Source organism: Python bivittatus, unplaced genomic scaffold (genome assembly GCF_059951505.1).
Source record: "Python bivittatus isolate LINGU-HERP-01145 unplaced genomic scaffold, Pbiv_v1 ctg000700_np1212, whole genome shotgun sequence".
Taxonomy (NCBI): domain Eukaryota; kingdom Metazoa; phylum Chordata; class Lepidosauria; order Squamata; family Pythonidae; genus Python; species Python bivittatus.
The window spans coordinates 36,205,333-36,226,499 of NW_028277098.1; the positions used below are offsets into that span (position 1 = coordinate 36,205,333).

A 21,167-nucleotide genomic window follows, 5' to 3' on the forward strand; every position below is an offset into this window, starting at 1 on the left:
CCAAGGTTGAGAAACGCCGGTCTCCGTAATTAAAAGCCAGTACAGTACAGTACAGTACAGTACAGACCAGTCAATAAAGCACAAAGCAACTCCTACGTCACCAGGCCTGCCATAAAGTCTTCCAAAAGCTAGAGGTCGCTCTCTGAACTTCCCAGCCTTCGCCCGCCACTGCCGCTTCAAGGACGGCTAGTGGAATGCCTGATGACCTCCGCTTTCTGCCTTCCTTCCCGAATCCGTTCGGCAGCTTTTCCCTAACGCTCCATGAGAGGCTACGAGGGATTCGGGCCGGCAAAAAACAACTTTGCTGTCGGAACCAGTCACGGCGGAGCAGGCGATCGAGGGGGCAGACCCATTCCCCGCAAGGCCCCTCAGGTCCTAGCCAATCACCGCCGAAGCCAAGCTGCTGCTTGTTTCGTGCGTGTCCTGCGAGGCGCGGAGTGGAAACCTTTGGGCCGTTCCCGCGGCCGAGATGTCGACCAAGAATTTCCGCGTCAGTGACGGGGACTGGATCTGTCCCGACAAAAAGTAAGGGAGCCAGGGCGGAGGAGCCGGTTGGATGTGGCCTGCTGAGGCCATGGGAGGGGACCCGGGCGGTCCCGAGGCCTTGCTTGGCGTGGTGTCGTAGAGCGGAGCGGCCCTAGGGTCGCGGGAGCGGGCGAGCTTCCTGCGGGGAAGAAGGGCGGCCTCTCTGCCCTTTCTTGTCCCTTCCCTCCTTCAATGGGGCCGATCTTTTCGGAGGCCGATGGGTAGCCCGTGTTTGTCGCGGCCCCTGCGATTCCTCCTCGCTAGGCCTCCGTCCTGCGAGACGGCCAGCGCAAGGTCAGAAACCACCAGTTTGACATTTCCAGGAAAGGATCCCGGTATAAGATATTATTTAGAACAATAGTAGAAATAATAATAATGATAATAATAGCCATACACTTCTGTGCCCAGCTGCCCAGAAGCAAATTGAGGTTTATTTTTAAGTGCGTTGTGGATTGCATCGTCTCAGTGAATGCTTTCTTTAATGTGCCTATTTGTTTTTGGTTTTGTTTTGTTTTTTTTTTTGTTATATTGGGTCTGTATCATATTTTAAGAGGTTGATACATTATACAGGAAATGAACTGGGTAATTTAGAAATGTAAGAAATAAATTAAAGCTTTTCAAAGCCTTGCTACGTTATGATTCACATTTAAAATTCATACTATATTCAGTTACATTTGGATTTAATTGTAAAGTGTTTAGGCATTGCATTACATGCTTCTAAAAGTTTCAAATGTGTTCTGACTTACTGTGATCGTGTTGTTTTATGTGGGAGAGTTTGTAGTGGTAGATGATTAAAAGGAAATGGCAGTTACTTTGTAATTGTGAACACAAATTTTTGTTTATAAACCATCTTAAAAAGCATTAAATTTGAGGGGTTCAGAGCTAATTTGGACAAACCAAGACTTTTGGAACTATTAATCACATTGAAAGTTCTTAAAATAATGTTTCTTTTGTTTGCAGGTGTGGAAATGTTAATTTTGCTAGAAGAACCAGCTGTAACAGATGTGGTCGAGGTGACTATATCAACTGTGTTTTGATTGGAATGTTCCAAAACTAAATTTTCAGGAAATTGATTGAATTTCATGTCTGGTTTCTATTTTCAGAGAAAACTACAGAAGCTAAAATGATGAAAGCTGGAGGGACTGAGATAGGGAAGACACTTGCTGAAAAGAGCCGTGGTCTCTTTAGTGCTAATGACTGGCAGTGTAAAACGTATGTTGATCCTGAAGCTTTAATTTATTCTTAGTTTAATCTTACTGTCCTTTATTTTTAGCTAATTGTTTTTCTACTCCGAATGTGCCTCTTTCATAATTTGTTCACCCTATTCTTATACCTATTTACTCAGAAATGTGTACAGAAGATTTTATTGCCAAATAAGTGCACTTAGGGTTTACAGCCATAACGTATTGCTGTTATCTAAGATTGCAGAGTTAAATTGACTCATTTGGTAGATCCAGTTAGTTGGTTGGTGCATTGATTAAGAATCATTTGGTGAGGGGGCAGCCTTAAAAAATGAAATTAATGAATAATAGCGAGCTGCACCTGTTCTGTACTTGATATTGAATATAGTATTTAGCATTCAGTGAGAACTTCTTTAACTGCAATCTTTTTCTAGCACCATTCATCATCGAGAAATCTCTCTAAAGTTCATATTGAGAAATGTTTGCTGTTTCCATATAACCTTGGACAACTTGTGAAGGCTATTAGAAGGCAATTGAATTGCTTTTTAAAATATGTAACGTTTATTTGCATTACCAATGTAGTGTGAGTTTTAATTGAATTTGATTTCATTATTTGTTGTCTGCCAGCATTTGTTTAGCTTGCTTTCATTGGTATTTTCATTGATACCATATGGGAATTGTGCCATTCTATAAAATCTATATATGATAGACAAATATCTCCACCTCTTTAGCTTGCTGAGTTGCAAAACATCAACCAAACGAGCCAACGAATTTTTGGGTCAAAATACAATATTTTGTTTGCTTTTTTTTTCTTATATTTTGCTCAGATTTAGATTCAGTCATACTTATGAGGAGAATGTGTGTGTGTATATGTGTGTACCTATGAGGAGAATGTGTGTATGTGTACACACACACACACACACACACACATGGACTAAACATATATTAAAGATAAATATGCACCAATATGTGTGCTAAAAAAAGTTACATGTATTTTGCTTGACATTTAAATGCTATTTGTTCTTGTATTTGCATTATGTATATCTGAAATATAGGAGAAAAGCCTTTCTGGTCTTTCAATTAAAAATGATTTGAAACGTTATAGTTCTTCAAGTGTCAGCTAATGTTTGCCTTCTTAATTGCTGTACTAATATTATTTTCAGTTTTTAAACTGACGTGTTTTTCCTCCCAAAGATGTGGTAATGTTAATTGGGCCCGGAGGTCAGAATGCAATATGTGCAACACTCCAAAGTATGCCAAACTTGAAGAAAGAACAGGTAATAGCCTTAGCTAAAACATATTTTAGAAAATACTCTATACAAAATAGTCAAGGTGTGCACCATGGGAGAGAGCCAGCGAGTCAATTCATTTGGAATTCCACATTGATTTGTTGCAGATTCCTGAATTGGACTATCTTATTGAATCAACCTGAGTGTGTACATGGGCAAAAGCCATCAGATTGACATTAGATTAATTTAGGGACAACTGATTTAATAAAAATTGGATTATCAGTTCATAAATTTGATTGAGATAAATTTGCTAGCAGGTTTTAGAGGGATTCAGGTCAACATGATACTAGTGGCTTCCTGGGGTGCCATTTTTAATGTAAAAGGAAACTAAATAATGTGGGAATTGTCCAAGAATAGCTGGGAAGGCTATCTTGGTAAATAAAGATGTCAAATTCTCTTTAGGAGTTAGCAAATTCTCTTTAGGAGTTCCAGGCATCTCACTTCTACTGAGAAACTGCAGGGGGAGGATGCGATATTTGTAAATGAACAGATTACTTGATTTTATTTACCATAATTTTAAAATACAGTGTCATTTTAATTTGACAGGAACATCTATTCACAGTTCTATTTACCACTTACACAGGAAGACCACTTTCCTTTCTGATGAATCTGATTTCACCTATTGAGCCTCTCTTCCTTCTCTTTTAATAAAAGTGCTGAACACCAATGCTTCCTTTTCTTTTCTTTTTTTAATCTCTCTCTCCCTCCCTCCCTCCCTCCTCTTTAAGTTGGGAAAGGTGAATATTTCCCAAGCTCTCTGGTAGTGCATCCCTTTATCTTTCAAAACAGTTGATTGAGGTGGGAACCATAAACACTGCAGAATGCAACAATTGAAGCTTAAGAGATGCCAGAAAAAGTTGAAACTTATTTTTAATAGAGATGGATAGCAGTTGGAGGAAAGCGGGGTAACTTCCAGTTTCAGGTTTGAGAATTACCATCATGGTGCTGAATATTGTGAAAGAATGCCCATTTGCACTCTCGTCATTCTAGATTTCAGAAAATGCTCAGAACAAAAGAGCTACAATCACTTTGAACAGCACATGTGTAACTGAAACCTTTGCACCAATTGGCTGGAAAAGATGACTGGCAGGACACAGAAATAGTACTTATAAAAGGACAGATTCATATTGAAATTTGCTAATTTTAATTCAGAGTAAATTTAAGGTGAATCCTCTGTTTTAAAGTGAAGCACTTGTAGTGAGCTCTTCTCAGCATCAAACACATTTCCTTGTATACTAGAACTTGTTCCTGTTTCGTGTACAGCTACTAATACTGTGTAAAAAGCTACTCTAAAGTTTTACAACTTTTGGAAATGGCTCTGAGGAAACCACAGGAATTGCAGTATTGGGGAAGAATCTTTGGCTCCCCAGTGAGTGTATAAGAAAATTTCCATAGCTATGTGGATTTTACATGTAATGTTTTTTAATACCATAGCAGATGATGATTAAAAAAAAAGATTTCAATATAGGAAAATGTTTGCTGAAATAGCAGATGCTGCATCTAACCAAGGAGTTTGATGGGAATTGCTTGTATGCTATATGCATGCTGCTGAAGATGTGATTTACATTCATAGCTTTGACAGTGTCTAAACAGTTGGAATTGGTGGGGGTGAAAAACGTGCAACTAAGTTGGTTCCTGGAACTGTTTCTGCCCATCTAACTGAGCTTACACAAGGTGGTTTCTTTCGGATTTCTGCAATCTTTCTTTCCTCTCTAAGAGTTTCTCAGAGGGTCTTGTGCTGCAGCCCCACTCTGACAGCTGCCTTGACTCAGGTTAGTTTCAGATAATTGCCAGGAAGAAGTTCTCTTGCTTTTGTATACTTCTAATTTATCTGCACAGTTAAAACTAATGATACATAGATGGCTCCCATGCCTCTGTTTCTCTTTCAGTTTGTTCTGCAAACCAGTAGGCACTTATAAAAGGCTTCACTGTTACTTTTAACAGCTTACAACTAAAGTAGTATATCATGTTCTTGGGGCATCTGTTTAGTTTTTAAGGTTTTTGGAAACTTCTTTTTGTAGGATATGGTGGGGGCTTCAATGAAAGAGAGAATGTGGAATATATAGAACGTGAAGAGTCAGATGGCGAATATGATGAGGTGAGTGATGTGTATGTAATGAAATGTTACCTTTAAAATAAACTGATGGGAAAACTCAATAATTTCATTCCTTTAGTCCTAATTCATAAATATAGCTCTGTAAATGTTGGGAAACCTGATAGGCTGTAACACTTACTTTCACCCACAAAGCTTAGCTTTAACATCTTTATAGAGGAATAAATTCCCAAGGCTTGAAACAAGCCACAAAAGCATGGACAAGGTGACTGCAAACACCAAATTTGATTTAAATTTACTTAGTAAAAATGGGTACTGTGATTACACTGAATATATTTCATGATTTTCCTGGTCTAGCATGTTAAAATTCCATTTTGGCAGCAAGCCTTGGATGGTTCTGGGGAGCCTTATCTAAGATGGGGAGGGTTGTATAAAACTTCAAATTCTTTATCCATGTAAATTACATACTAATCAATTCTTCCATTAAGTCAATTTGTACACCAAATTGTTCCTCTCTGTTTACTTGAGAGGAAAATTGTGTTGAATTTAACCAGTCCCCACCAAAAGAAGGAGTAGATAGAAAAAAAGGTCAAAACACAAAAATTAAACCATTCTGGAGATAGTTTTTCAACCAACAAATGTATACACGAGACATTTGTATATAAATATAAATACTCTGGCCAGAAGCCAAAGGTAGGGCAGGAGAAGAAGTTAGTATTAATTCCATTAATGAATGAACTGGTTGCCTATAAAATAAGAAATTCTATTAGTAAAAGTAATGGTTCCTTCATACAAAAGCAAACCATTTTTCACATACGAACTAATCTCTTGCCTGCATCTGCTACGCATACATATATACACACACATTTGCACAGAGAGACTCTGAAAATCTCAGCAAGCATTAACCTCTGCATTCCTCTGTTAAGTCCCACTGAGTTAATCTTAAAATATATAGGTGCGCTTGTGCTGGAGCTAGATCTGTTTAACTCAATTAATAACCTGGGTTGGAAAATGGGAAAGAGATGGATTGTTCTTTCTTTCTTGCAACAAGAATATGAGGCAATAGAGTCGTTTGTGCAAGTACAAGAAGAACCATATACATACTCTGTAATAAGCCAATGGCTCTTAATTCCTAGGTAAGCATGCTGTAACAGCTTAAACATTTACCAGTGTTTTGTTTTTGTTTTTTGTTAGTTTGGTCGCAAAAAGAAAAAATACAGAGGGAAACCTGTTGGTCCTGCATCTATCTTAAAGGAAGTTGAAGATAAGGAATCTGAAGGGGAAGAAGAGGAGGATGAGGATGGAGATCTGTCTAAGTATAAATTAGATGAGGTAAAAAAATCCTCAAGGTGTAACACTCTATTCATAGATAAATCTATAGAATGGTATTAGCCTTAACTTTGCAGCTCTAAAATGTCAGAGATCACTTGCCTTATCCAGCAAGGTGAGAAACTATTAGCACTTTTATTTCTGCATATTAAGTAACATGCAGAGTCTTCTAAATATTTGGAATATTCTCCCCCCAGAGGTGCAGCGGGCCCCTATCCTCCCAACTTTCTGAAAAAGTTTAAAGACCTGGCTCTGTCAGTGTGTATGGGGTGATATGGGTTCTAGCCATCCCTCGGGGTAGTTAGCCCCCTGATGATGCTCCCTGGGAATTACTTGCCAGTCTTCCATCTTCTTGGAACCTATTTATTTTTAAGATTGTTTTTATGTTGTATTTTAATGAATTTTTATCATCTTGTAAACCACCCAGAGTTGTTTCACGAGATGGGTGGTGACAAATTGGATGGATGGATGGATGATTTTTTAGAAAAGGGAACACCACAATCCCAAGAATGTATAATTAGATCAGGTTTCAGTAAAGATCTTATAGAAGATGTGTTTTTCCAGTTAGAGATGCAACAGCTATTAATGCTTATTTAGCAATAATGCTAAATATTGTTTTACAAAACCACTGTTTTGTTTTGCAATGAAAGAAATATGTATATTTAAGCAAATGTCTTCTGTTCAATTTCCCAAAGGCCCTCAAGGGAGCTTTCAAAAATCAAGAAAGCAGATATGCAGTCAAACACATCAATGATGGGCAGAGATAAATAGTTATGCATTTTTTTCTGCCAATTCTAAAGTTTCCTTTAGAAATTCTTGCAAAGGAGAAAAGAATTTCAGACAAATTCCCATGGGTGGCAATGGCCTTCTTACTCTTTATTTATTTATAAAATACCCAAGGAGAATATGTGAATATCCTTTTTCTCATTGTACAATCCTCTCTCCAGCCTGCAACCTCCTTGGCCTCCCATGCTCCAGTCAGCACATCTGGGACCTGTGACCATTGGGTCATTTTAGTAGTGATGCTAGTGTCACTGTTAAAAGGAGAGCTGTTCTTGAGCAGTTGTTGAATTTTTTCTTCCCTGGGAGAAGTTTGGAGAAATCATCCACCCAATTACTCTACCCACATATTTGATGGACCACTATGAAACACTGTTTACACTCAGCTTCAGTTTAGAATAGGTTAAAGACCTGGTGAAAAATATTGTTAAATTTTTAATATTCAGAAAGAAATCAAATCTCTGGGGAGAGAGTTTTGCAGTTTTGAAGCACAACCCAAAAGATCCATTCTTTGGTCTCCATCAAATGCCTTTGATGTTGTAGTCAGTTTGCAAGCAGCTTTACGTGGAAACAAGTGGTCTTTCAGGTAGTGCCAAGGTATTTATAGATCAAATTGATTGCACTGCATTACATACTGCAAAAACAAATAGCAGTGTGAGATATGGTAGCTTAACATTGTATAAAAGAAAGCAATCCTTCTAGTGTGAATTAAACATTTATTGAATCTGTATGAATCTATGCATGCACTCATGATTCCTGCCAGTTGAATTATCGCTTAAAACCAGTTTTTAGCATCAGTGTGATCTGGTTGAATAAAGAAAATGAATTTAGTCTTTAAGGACTGGGGGGGGGTTCCCCTCAAAGGAAATGGTGTGATTAGATTGTATTATAACCACATCATTCTGTATGGAACTAGGGGTAATATATATGGGGTTATTCTGTAGTGCTTTGATGTAGGTAAGTCTAAAGAACAGGAACTAGCCACATCAATTTTCTAACTAAATGAGGAGATATTGAGGTCTTCTGTCCAAATCTAAAGTTTATAGAATTCATGTGTATTACATCATGTGGAAAGGCTGTATAAACTTCCTAATTCCTATTGAGAAATGTTATGGATCTGCTCTGGGGATTTATTATAAGGTTAGTATGCGTGCTTTTTTTCCTAATGAGTGTAATAACTGCCAGGATGAATTATTTTCATTATTATTTTCCAGGATGAAGATGAAGATGATGCTGATCTCTCTAAATATAATCTTGATGGTAGTGAAGAAGAAGATTCTGCCACTAAGAAGAAATCTTCCACCGCTAGGCGCAGTCGTTCCAAGTCTCGATCTTCTCCTTCACGATCTTCATCTCGCTCATCCTCCCGCTCAAGCTCAAGGTCTAGGTCCAGGTAAACGGGTACAGGTCAAGGGTAACGCCAGACAAAATGTCAGTATCTAACTTTCTTTATTTACATCTCTTTTGTGATTAACTTTTAAATTATTTTTTGCAGTTTAAATTAATCTAATAAATCTTACATATCCAGCCTGCAGAAATAAATAGCATTTAAGCTGAGTGAATTGGAGGTGGTTATTCTGTGATGACAGTTATTAGTTTAGGAGCCATGAAAATTAAAAATTTGGTTCTTAATTTTAGTATTTTTGTAGCAGCCAAGTAAAATATAGACCTGCTATGTCTGATAGACTCTGTGACTTCAAAATATGTCTTTGTCAGTGGGTCGGTGAGAGGCAAGTATTAACCTAAGTAAAGATCTGCTTATTGGCAGAAACCATATAAAAAGTAATGGTTTTTTAGGGTAAAAAGTTTTATCCTGATTTTTAAGGGAAGGGACTGGAATTTGGAAAGGAGAGAAGAATTTGTAGTTTCTTTAAACTTCTAAATAAACAAGGGTTTTGATATACATATTAACATTCCTTTTTCTAGTGAACCTCTTTAGGAACCTAATTTTTGGCATCATTTCTTACCAAAAAGTGTAGCATCTCCATTTTGCACCAGTTTTATGATGAATTATTCATAAAGAGTTCTGTATGAAAAACTGTTGAACACAATGTTATGCTTTAAAATGTCCCTAAAGTAAAACTATGTTGGATAAAAATTGACACTCCAATTAGAAATAATTCATTGATTTCAGGAGTCTGTAGTCTCCATATTTCAGATTTTTTTCATTAACTTAAAACATGTTTATACTATCCTCAACAGTTTACAGTACCTTGTCATATGTAGCCCAAGACCTTTTACAGAATGATATTACTGGAACAAAATAAAATTCTCTGTATTGGATTGGATTCAGACATAACATTCTGTAAACAGAAGACTTCCTTTCATTTTTGGAAAGGACTCTAATGCAATGACGTGACTCTTGCTGGAAGAAAGGGAATAATGAAACCACTATCTGCTTCTTTGCCCCTCCATCTGTCACTGGAGATCATCATCCTCATAGTGTGGAAACTTATATGTCATATTTGTCCAGCTAAGAAACAATCTAAAGCATATTAACGTTAGGCTTGTTCAGGCTTGTAGACTCAGATGCCCTTGGTTTTGATTGATATGTAAATAGCTTTTTCTAACTCACTAATTCAGGAAAAGTTGGCTCAAGCTTACATTTTAAAATCAGTTAAAATTAATTAAATTAATTTTACTTCATTTAATTAGCTAAACATGCAGGGTGGAATAATTTATTCTAATAGAAGCGAATGTGTGTAGCTCAGGGTTGAACTGTGGAGTCCTTGGGGTTCTCTGAGCTTGGTTGTTTTCTTGCAAATGTTTCATTACCCGGCTAGGTAACATCTTCAGTGCTCTGAAGATGTTACCTAAATGGGTAACGAAACGTTTGCAAGGAAACAACCAAGCTCAGAGAACCCCAAGGACTCCCTAATTTATTCTGGTAAATATTAACATTCAGATGCTTAATACATTTAATACATTTCTGTTATAGCTCAAACAGCATGTGTAATCATAGAAGAAAACATGGATTGGTTTGCATGCTTACCAAACACACTGACCAGCATAGAACAAGAATGGATTAGAATTATTCGTTGCAGAAATAATGGAATTCCAAAGGACTTTACTTCTGATTGTTCTGAAGATTAGAAAAAGTTGCTGCATAAAGCTACCCTATATCATCATGAACTGAAAGGAAAACAATTCAGCCTTTTGTGGATACCATCCAAATACTGTCACCAAACATTTTTTTTACAATGCTTGGGCAACAATAATAGGACAAGTGGATCAGGGATCCTGGAATCCAAAACAGTTTGATTACAAAATAAATTAAAAATAGTTTGCTTAAGATCTTAACTAACAGTATTTCTTAAGGTACAGATTTTTTACTTAATTGTTGAAATTGTGAACTCAAACCAGCAGGGTAGATTTAAAGAAGAGGATTTTTTTTTAATTTAGATTTTTCAAGGTTTTAAAAGATTATTTTAAAAATTCCAGTTTTCTTGTGAAGAAAACAGTATTACTATACTTTTCATTATAAATATGTGAAGCTTATAATTAAAATTTTATAAAATAAAGGTGCCTAACATACATTAAATTACTTAGCACTTCAATATGGGTATTTTTCATCTTTTTGAAATTGTCTTATTCAGCTTAGTTACTGCTTTTTCTTTAAAATTCTGGACTCTGTAACATTCCAGATGCAAAATTACACATTATAGCTTTGTTTGATCCTTATATGGTAGTGAAACTGTCCCAAGTAAAACAGAGAAGTTAACACACAAACAGTATATAAACGGCAATGTAAAAAGGAACTGTGAACTAGAAACTAATTGGAGTACTATGCAAATATTTAAGAAAGATACAAAGAATTATTAGTCCAAACTAATTGGCAAAAGATCCATCAAGAGAATACACAGGTTTAAACTTTAGATCAAACAAGAAATTTAAATTATGTTTTTTCTCTTGGTGATTTAAATCAACCCACCTTTGCATTGAACAGTCTCTTTAAGACACTGCATTGAGCTGTCAAGGAACTGGCAGATACAGTGAAGAACAAAGCCAGGAGATTGATTCAGCAAGTGAACTTTTGAGCTTAGCTGATTTCTGTGCTTTGCAGATAACAAGTCAAGAAAAGCAAGAATTCTGGCCCTGTGGATGGGAGCCAGGTGCTTGACTAAAAAGGAAATGGCGTTAGGGATGTTTAATTCTTTGTGAACTTTGTTCAGTTTCTTAAGGCAGATTAATACACTTAGATAGCTAGACATCTTGATACAAGGATTGGTCAAGAAAAAGAATGTTTAGAGTAAAATATAGTGAAAGGTTTTTAGATGAATATGGAAAAGGATTCATAGCTCTCGGTTATATCTAGCATGGTCTCAGGTTAAAGAAAACTGAGCTGAGACCTGAATAGAAACCCAGGGTTATTGACCAGTGCATATCTGCCTGTAAGTGGGCAAATAGAAATTTCCAAATGGTAAGAGATGTTCAAGAATGGAACAGCCTGACTCAACAGGGAGTAGACTCTCCTTTGCTAGAGGTGTATAAAAGAGTCTAGATGGCCATCTGATAAAGATGTTGTATTAGGATTCCTATTTTGGTAGGGAGTTGAACTAGATGATAGTTCCCCTTCAACCCTTACATTCTATGATTTTATGAAAAAAAAAGTGTTAAGAGCACTACCAGGAGTCTATCATTATTTAACTTCTTGTCCTAAGCAAATGGTTTGTGACTATTTTTTTCTTCACCGGGGCTTTAAGTTGACCCGTGCATAGAATTATGTGTGCTGGCAGACTGATGGCTCTTAATTAGCTATACGATGCATGAGTCTAGGAGATGTCCCTGTGAATTTGATTGGCAGAGATGTAGAGGTACCTCTGCTGAATTTAACAATCAGAGACCAAGCAAATTCTTCAGTTACTGGTCTTTTCTTCTGCCATCTCCCAGCAAGGCCAACTTTATCAGGAATAAAATGAGTCAAGCTATTGGAATAATGTTAAGTAAAATGTAAGACATCAAAATTTGCTATTACTGACATTCAATATTACTGAGTTCCTCTATACCACCTCCCAAACAATTATAGTGGTTCCCAGATACTTTATTATTTTTTCCAGGATGGTTAATATTGAATAAAGAATCACAAAAAGTGTACTATTCATCCAGCAAGTGCATTTTGTAAATCCAACTCAGCTCATGGGAGTTCTGGATCCAGTCCATTTCTTAAAATTAATTAAAATCCTTCAGATTGAAAATACGTAATTTATTTACTTAATGCTCCTAGACCTTTGTATGATTGATAAATCACAAATTTAAGCCAGAATGGTAATGTTAAATACATTTTCTAAGGATTTTTGGAATAAGGTTTTAAAATAAGTTTTTAGTAAGCAGCAAATCCAAAAGAAACTGCATTTTTTCCTAAGGGTAAATGAAATTGTAGAATTATCCTGTTTTGTAAGATCTGTTATGGGAACACTTAAAATTGGAATAGACATATACAATCTAGAGGCTCCCGTTTGTGTTTTCCTCGTGTTAACAATTTCTTGGCCTATAACAAAGCAAGCTGTATAAAAAGTTGTTTTAAAAAGTTTTACTTCTCTAAGCAGTCTTTGCAATTTGCTGCTGTTTAAACTAAAAATAGAGAAAATTTGTCACAATAATGTTAAGGAAATAGGGAATAATCAGAGAAATAGAGTTTTAAAAATGAAAGGTATGCATGCTTAAGCTACATATATTATAAATCAACAATGCTCCAAAAACATTTTTCTCAAATGATAATGGGTGAATCTTGAAAATAACTTATTGAACTCTGAGGCTATGCTAGAATTGAAATTAATTAAATTTTGATAATGACTAAAAAGACACCAAGAAACCACTCCTTTTCATATCTACTTAAAAGTAAATCTCATAGAATATACTGGGGTTTACTTCTAAATATATAACATAGGATTATGTCAAAACAAATCCCACTACACTCAGGCTTATTTCTGAGTAGATAAATTTAGACTCATGCAACTAAGTTTTGACCAAGAGTTGTTGAATTGTAATTAAATTGCTTTCAAACCATTGTAGAACATATCATCTGTAGTAGCCTTCTGATTTAGGTAACTTTAACTTGACCATTTTCTGTTTTGAACTGTGCAGCTCTTATTAACTTACAAGATTTGTTTTTGTCTTTGTGACTTACACACCAAAATCCATTGGGAATTTTCTTAAAGTTTTAAGATAAATTCTTTACAAGAGAATGTAATTTAAACTTTTTTTTTTTAATTCATTGATTAGACTTTAAAATTGGCAAAAAGGCAATAAGGTTATCTTCTGTGATAACAGTCAAACATAATGTATGACAAATTATTTGGGAAGGATTTTTCAAAAACAACTTATAACATGACCTGGAAGATAGATAAAAATAAGTCCAGCTAACTTAGCTTATGCTATTTCAAGCAGCTGTTTAATTCCTAACCATCTTTTTGTTTAAATCACTCTGTGAAAAACTTCCCACTGAGGTAAAGGAGATAAAATAACGTTAATTTCAAATACTGTTACATTTAAAGTTAGAGATCATCTGATTCTTGTCTTTCTGTTTCACCCCAAAAGAAAAAAAAAATCTTCATGTTGTTTCAGGTCAAGAAGCTCTTCCAGTTCAAGGTCAAGGTCTCATTCCACTTCCAGAGAACGTTCTAGATCTCGTGGGTCGAAATCAAGGTGAATGAGGTAGCAAGCTCTGCTTGTCAGAGGGAGAGAGAGAGATGAAGAGGTCACCATCCACTACTATTTTATTATAAGCATTTGCTACAAATGTCTTTCTTTTAATATAATTTTAGTAGCAAATGAAATTTTACTTACTGAAGTAGCAAAATGATTATAACAAATTCTCCATGAAAAGCTTTAAAAATTGGGAGAGTGAAGGTGTTTACAGCAGACTATGAAAATTGGAGGAGGGGTGCTCTGATAATTGCTTTGGGCTTTTAGAGGAAAGGCAGGATATAAATCTAACAAACTACAATGTCTTTGTAACTTCAGTTTACCAGAGGGTGTTATCTGTATTCTAAGCTAAAATATGTGCAGATGCCCTGAATGTTTCCTTACGGTAAATGTGTGACATATTCAAGGCTGAACTTGAATATTCAGTCTTAAAGTAACAAAGGCTCTTTCCCTACTACTGTTGCTTGTTTGTCTTTGGAAAAAATAGAAAATAATGAATAGTTATATTAAAATGTATGTCCATAGGTAACTTTTTCCCCCATGTCTAAAACAGGTACAGGTAAAGTACTGCCCTTGCAGTCTGATTTTATCCTCCCAAAATCTGTCTGAAAATATTTGTAGTGAAAATGGTTGCTTACAATATAGGACAGGATTTTTTAAAATTAATGTTGACACAGTTGCATGCAAAAGTTTAGGCACCCCTGGGCAAATTGTATGTATCAGTGAATCCCTAAGTGAACAGAAGCTGACAGAATTTCTACATGGTACAGTATTAAACACAACTCTTTCTGAAAATTTGAATGCATGCTTACTATTTATATGATGTTGTTTATACATTCAAAATGAGAAACAGTGAATATGGTAGGTGCAGAAGTTTGGATATCCTACAGCCAGCACTTTATAACACCTCCTTTGTAACACCTTCAGATCTTTCCTGTAGCCAGCTAAGAGTTTTTCTATTCTTGTTTTTGGAATATTTTCCCACTCTTCCTTGCAGAGCCAGATACATCTAGCTCAAAAATATCCTTAGGTCTCCTCGCCTGCACTGCATGTTTGAAATCTCCTCACATATTTTCATTCTAGAAATTGGGTGGTCATGCTAAAACTTCTTCTTTTCTGTAAATGTGTCATGGTTGATGGGAGGTATGTTTCTGAAATATTGCATCTGTTTTTAGCTTCAGTTTCATTACTGATTGTGGGGTTTTAGTATCTGGGATATGTTGATAAGTAGTTCAATCTATTCTTTCCAACCACAGTATATTTCCCATGCAAATATTTCCCTAGCCCCACAGTTTAGTAAAGGCAGGCAAGGTACTCTTTTCTTCAAACGTTTCACCCTTTTTTTGCTGCAAATGTAACTTGTGTGGCTTTGGTTCTGTAGTTCAGTTTTTTGTTCATCAGTCCAAAGCATTTTATTCCAAAATGTTTCAGGTCTATTAAAGTTTTCATTTGCATACTTTAGACAATAACTTTTGTGATGAGGTCAGAGAAAATGTTTCCTTCTGACAACTTGTTCATGCAGTTTATTGTTGCATAAGCAATGGTATAGTGTGTACCCTTGGATAACTAGTCCAGTATAAGCTACACTTTTCAGAAGAGCATTTGCAATGATCAGTTTTGCAGATCTATCCAAGAATTTTTCTTGGTCTTCCAGATCCTGCCTTGACTTCAACTGTTCAACGTAACTTCAATTTCTTAACAATGTTTCTCATAGTTGAATTTGTTAACTGGAAGTATATAGAGATAGCTTTCTTTGCTTTGTAAAAGTGACTGATTTTCATGCTCAGGCAGCTGCTCAAAGGAGTCCATGGTTGTTACAAATAGAATAACAAATACAACCTGTGAAAAGTCAGAGTATGTGGAATTGTCTTCACTTTCTAATTGTAGGCCTAACAAGCTAATAACCTTTTGGTACCTTATCAACAGCTTTACAGTAAAAAAGGAAAAAGGAACACTGAAGCAACTGGAAAGGTGTCCAAGCTTCTGCACCTACCTTATTCACTGTTTTCTTATTTTGGTTCTGTAAACAGCTGCACATGAATAGCAAGTATGAATTCAAATTTGAAGAAAGATACCATTTTTAACTTTGTACCATGTAGCGGTTGTATAAACTTCTGATCATTTACAAATTCAATGAAGTGTACAATATACCCCTCTGGTGGGGGTTAAAATTTTACATGAAAATGTATCTGATATTCACTAAGAGCTGAAATCTGTGGTATTCAGTTAGTTACATTTTTTAGTTAAGCTATATACAATTAAGGAATATTTACTGTGAGATTCTAACTTTGACCTGGCAGAGTTGATAGATAACAAGTACTTAGAAGCAAAGTGATTTTCTTTTATTTTATTAAGAGGCATCAGAAAATTAGGGTGGTACAGAGGATTTCAGAATCCAGGCCTTACCACTATAGTCTCTCTTTAGGGACTGGGTTATCCTTGTCTAATATGGGTAAAGTTGGCTTCAGCTCATTGTTTCTGTTTTGTTTTAATCTAATGAATACTTGTGACTCAGTTAACATTTTATTCTTTGAGAAAATAAAAGGCTAACTCCAAAGCTGCAAGGCATGGAAACAATCTTTTTTTGGAAGCAAAAAAAAGCTGTCCTTTTCTATGCAATTTTTGCCATCTTTATTAATCAGGCCAAATATTTTTTGTCAAGAAATTGGCAGCCAGAAAATACCCTTGCTGTGTTTTCTTCTGAAAGACTATTAGCTGTTGCAGATGAATGAATCAATTTGAAATGTTACTGCTTTATATGTTTGAGTTTTAGAGCTATTCAGGCTGAAATAATAGCCATAAACATAGGGCTTTTTACTTGCCTGTGTTTGCAAATGCAAATCTCTTACCAACATATTTCCAGTATTACAGTATGTAAATGACTGTTTCCATTAGTTCAGCCTAACACTTTGGTCAGATACTCATTTCCAAGAGGTTGTTATTAAATATATAGCATACTACATTATTTAAATTGACTCCCTACCTTTCCTCTTCAGTATATGAGTAATTTATTTCCCCATTATTTCTTCATCTTAGTATTCAAGTTTGCTGTTGCTGAAAATCAACAATTAAGCTAGCATAAAGGGCTTCTATATTATATAGTCAGTTCTGGACAGTCTATGAATTGATGTGGCCATAGACAGATTCTATCTAAAATGGTTGAATTTTAGGTCCTTGTTAACGTGGCAGTAAGTATTTATACACTAATATGTATTCTGTGAATCTGTATTTGTATATTTTTTGATTTGATATATTATAGAATATTGCACTCTTGTTTATGCTAGGATTAAGTCTGATTTATTTCTTAATAAAGATCCAGCTCCAGGTCCATCAGGGGTTCTTCAACCCCAAGGAAAAGATCTTACTCAAGCTCTCATTCATCATCCTCCCCTGAGAGAAGCAGAAAGAGAAGTCGATCTAGATCTTCTTCTGGTGATCGCAAAAAAAGGCGAACAAGATCACGGTCACCTGAAAGGTTTGGGTTTTGTAGAATAAGAATGGTTGTTCTTTAAATGCTGGCTTTAAAAGGATCAAAGAGCAGAATATGTTAAGCTGTGTGTATGTGTATTTGTGTATGTGGAGTGATAGCTGTTTTCATTCTGTCTAGCTGTGGCTTTTAAAATATATTCTTGTGGCCTTTAATTATCAATCTTAAAGATAACCATAAACATGCAATGCAGAAAACATGGTTCTGACTCTTATGGCACTCTTGTGGAGTTGCATTTTTAAACATTTAGAAACTCTTCTTAATCAAAGAGTTCTAAGTTTTATGTGAACTGTTGCATACTAATAAGGTGCAGAGATGAAGTCCTAATAAGTACATTTCAAATCCTATTCTCTCTTCCTCTTTTTTTCGCTCCCTGTGACATTCATAACACTTAAAACTTATTTGTTTGCATGCTTTCTCCCATTTTTTATCTTTCAGAAACCGCAGGTCATCATCTGGATCTTCTCATTCTGGATCTCGTACAAGTTCCAAAAAGAAATAACATATAAAACTCAAACACGCACACACAAAAATAACAGTCCATTGCATGAGACAATTTAAAGAAGTTGGTGTTTTATTTGGTCAGAAATGATACATCCTGCTAATAGAGATGCATGTTTAATGGAAAACTGCAGCTAGTTTAATTCATAAAACATGTAATGCAATATTTTAAGCCATAAATTGATCCCAGAAAGGCAAATATGTTATTTTTGTTTAATTGGGCTTTAACTTTTTAATGGGTAGCCTTAATTTAGTCTTGTTTGAGGGGTTAGCTTGCCAAGTACCAGCCTGATCTGTTGCTGTGTCATCATGTAAATTTTATACTCTGGTTTCTGAAAAAGTCTAGTTTACTTTTTCTTTGTCATCTTTATAATGTTAGTAGGCAGGAGTGTATCTCAGTTTCAGAGTAGAATAATTCTTTAGAGGGATAACTTTTTTCTACTATGTTTGTGATTTCTAACTGAGAAGAATCCTAGTATAAATTATTTCCTGGATATTTTGCAAAGAAAACAAATCTTTCTGTATAATTTTCTGCAAAGTTTTGTGTGAGTAATATGTAAGGCATGTAACATAGAATGTGTTTAATTTGTGATTCCATAGTCTTTCATTCTTTATTGACTCAGCTAATTAATAGCTGTGCTTCTGCTGCAGATAAAATATGGAAAGAAATGTATTTCTTTCAGGCAAGGCTGCTATATCTCCTTTATGTTATCCCCCTGCCCCTCGGCACACATTTGAAGCTAGCATTACTTGGTCAAACTATAACAACTATTAAGAAAAAGTAGGTATGTATAAAACGTGTCATTTCAGTGATTTTCCAGAAGATAATTTTCAGAATCAGAAGTTGTTTGTGGTGTTCTGGCAGCAGTCCGGTCCAATATAGGCCTGTCTTGACCAGAATACCATCTCTGGAAAACCACAAACTACTGGCTTGGTGAATTAAGATCTACAAAGCTGCCAGATTGGTGTAATCTGGAGAGAAGCATTGTTCTTTAAATTTTTTGTACAAAGGAATGGAAATCCTAAAACCTCAAATCTGTTTGACCTAATTTATGGCTTAAAATGTTTCATTTTCACTTTTGTTTTACTATCAAATGTATTTGTTAAGTACTGACCATTCTTAAACTGGTTGGGGAAAATGTATATGTCATCTTCAGTCACATCCAAGGTAAGTATGTTAAGGGAAATTAACAAATCTAGAGAATAAGCAGTATGCCTTCAGTATCTTGCGTTTGGAAGATCTGCTTCATAAAACAAACTGCACAATGGCAAATGGAGCAGAACTGCCATCTTATTTTTTCCTTTTATGAACATCTTAAATTTGGTGAGGGTGGGGCTGATCAAAGACATAGCAAAAAGGCTTTGCTGTGCAAATATTTTGGATAAATTTTGCAGAAAAAAATGCCTTGTAATCCTGTATTGCTTCCTCTTAGGTATCCTCTTTCTTGTGCTAAATGTAGCATAGATTGCACAAGTACAAATAGTCTTGTAACTGTGCCTCTCTCTGACTTTTTGAAAGTCTGTCTAAAAATGTGAAAACCAGATTTGCTAAATGCTACATGTTAACAGTTAGCTATTCTTGTGCTTTTATTCACAGTATTGTACCTAACAAGTTTTAATCTTGGCATATGATAGGCTATAATGACTAAGGGAAAATTATGGGTTTCATTTGGCTTGGATTTAAACTGTATTGGTTATATGAAGATCCAATTCTGTGGACATGTAAATAAAGCATGCCAGTTGAAAATGTCATTTATTTGTGATTTATGTCCTTTCTGTCTAAACAATGCCAGATGTTGCATAGGTTGCAGTTAGTATCATTTACTTTCAATATTATGACTTGAAATAACTCAAATTTACTCGAACCTTAGATCCCAAGTAACCTAGAGATAGACTAATAATGGTATCCCTAGCATGGGGGATATAAGCAGCAGTGGGCTTGTTGATACCTCCTTTGTCCAAGCCCAACCAGCTGAATATTTGATTTTTTTAAATTACTTCTTTATGAATAACAAATGCTTAGATGTTATCCATAAACACTTTCTATGATGCATAAAGATCTAGAACAAAATAAAGGGGTGCAGAATGGAAATGGTAATGTCTAAACAATAGATCACAGTATAACTAGATGAAAATATAAATTTGATCCTTGAATGGAAAGCATGCTGTTTGTAGAAAGGACTAAGATACAGGAGTCCCTTTCTGCTAAGTGCAAATTTCACAGACACCCAGTTCCATTCCATTTTATTTTAGGAAATACCCTGTATCCACTGTGCAGTGAACAAGAAATTATGAATATCTGTCTCCCCAGTAGAGTGTCTCATGGGTATTTGGATTTATGGGTAGTCTAGATCCCACCCCACAGTAAATGAGAAGATCAATCCTACAAGCTCTAAACTGTCAGGTCTGTACCAGTGTTGGCTACAGACCAGCAGGTGCCCATAGGAAGGAGAAACATTTGTTACTGCCTTCAGTTCCTTTTTTTCTTCTGTTTTCTTTTGGGTTTTTTGGTTTGTTTCTAACAAAGAAACTTTGTTGCACTTCAGTTTTCCAAATTTACATGTTTGCTTCCACATTATATTATGAGCCCAGAAAGAGGTGAATAAGATGAAGACAACTTCATGGAATTATATTTCTGTTGTAGATTCTAAAATATACAATGATACTAACTTTGCTGGGAAACAATTTTTCATTGTGATCTTTTAAAATTAGAAAACCGCACTCTTGTTTAGGTAGCAGGATGCCTAGCAGCAATGAAGATCTGTCCCTGTCAGTAGTCCCTGTCAATAGTTATATTGTCATGTCATGTCATGACATGACTACTGTTGTGTTGTGTTGTTTTGTTACGTTATGTTATGTTATAACATTTCCTTTATAATCAAAAGCCAATTTTTTTAAGGACATAATTTCAGTCCAGTGGAATGTTTTCTATGGTGTAGCTGTGATTAGATTTTGTTTCGTGTGTAAAAATTCATAAAAATAATGATTTTATGGGAAAAGCAGGTATACAGTGTATTCGGAAAGTATTCAGACCCCCTTCACTTTTTTCAATTTTGTTATGTTGCAGCCTGATACTACAATCGTTCAAATTCATTTTTTTTTCTCTCATTAATCTACACTCAGTACCCCATAATGACAAAGTGAAAACAGAAATTTAGAAATGTCTGTAAAAAATGAATTTGAACAATTGTAGTATCAGGCTGCAACATAACAAAATTGAAAAAAAGTGAAGGGGGTCTCAATACTTTCCGAATGCACTGTATTTGAAATGTATCTTGTATTATTAAAAACACTGATAATGGTGAAACTTGATGTTCCATTCATTGTCATACTTCATACAGGAATTAGATTCAGTTAAATTCAGTTGTAATCATATG

At 35.4% G+C, this 21,167-nt stretch overlaps 1 protein-coding gene across 2 annotated transcripts; it reads left to right on the plus strand.

Annotated features, from left to right (window-relative positions):
• Nucleotides 1-230: 230 nt before the first annotated feature.
• On the plus strand, nucleotides 231-19,542 carry ZRANB2 (zinc finger RANBP2-type containing 2). 2 transcript variants are annotated; one of them, XM_007422037.3, is made up of 10 exons: nucleotides 231-525; nucleotides 1,486-1,538; nucleotides 1,629-1,737; nucleotides 2,901-2,983; nucleotides 5,017-5,093; nucleotides 6,243-6,380; nucleotides 8,372-8,550; nucleotides 13,722-13,802; nucleotides 17,116-17,277; nucleotides 17,728-19,542. In XM_007422037.3, exons 1-10 carry the CDS (start codon nucleotides 470-472, stop codon nucleotides 17,789-17,791), a joined length of 1,002 nt encoding a protein of 333 aa, XP_007422099.1. In that variant the 5' UTR covers nucleotides 231-469; the 3' UTR covers nucleotides 17,792-19,542. The 2 variants fall into 2 exon arrangements, with proteins under 2 accessions (XP_007422099.1, XP_088010687.1); XM_088154561.1 differs by lacking the exon at nucleotides 231-525 and adding an exon at nucleotides 634-819.
• Nucleotides 19,543-21,167: the final 1,625 nt, after the last annotated feature.

Excerpts from the sequence above, each read along its gene's own strand:
- ZRANB2 (XM_088154561.1), top strand. The coding sequence starts at position 743 with ATGGGTAGCCCGTGTTTGTCGCGGCCCCTGCGATTCCTCCTCGCTAGG. Across the intron at positions 2,984-5,016 it reads CAAACTTGAAGAAAGAACAG|GATATGGTGGGGGCTTCAAT; the intron begins GTAATAGCCTTA and ends TTCTTTTTGTAG. Across the intron at positions 6,381-8,371 it reads CTAAGTATAAATTAGATGAG|GATGAAGATGAAGATGATGC; the intron begins GTAAAAAAATCC and ends ATTATTTTCCAG.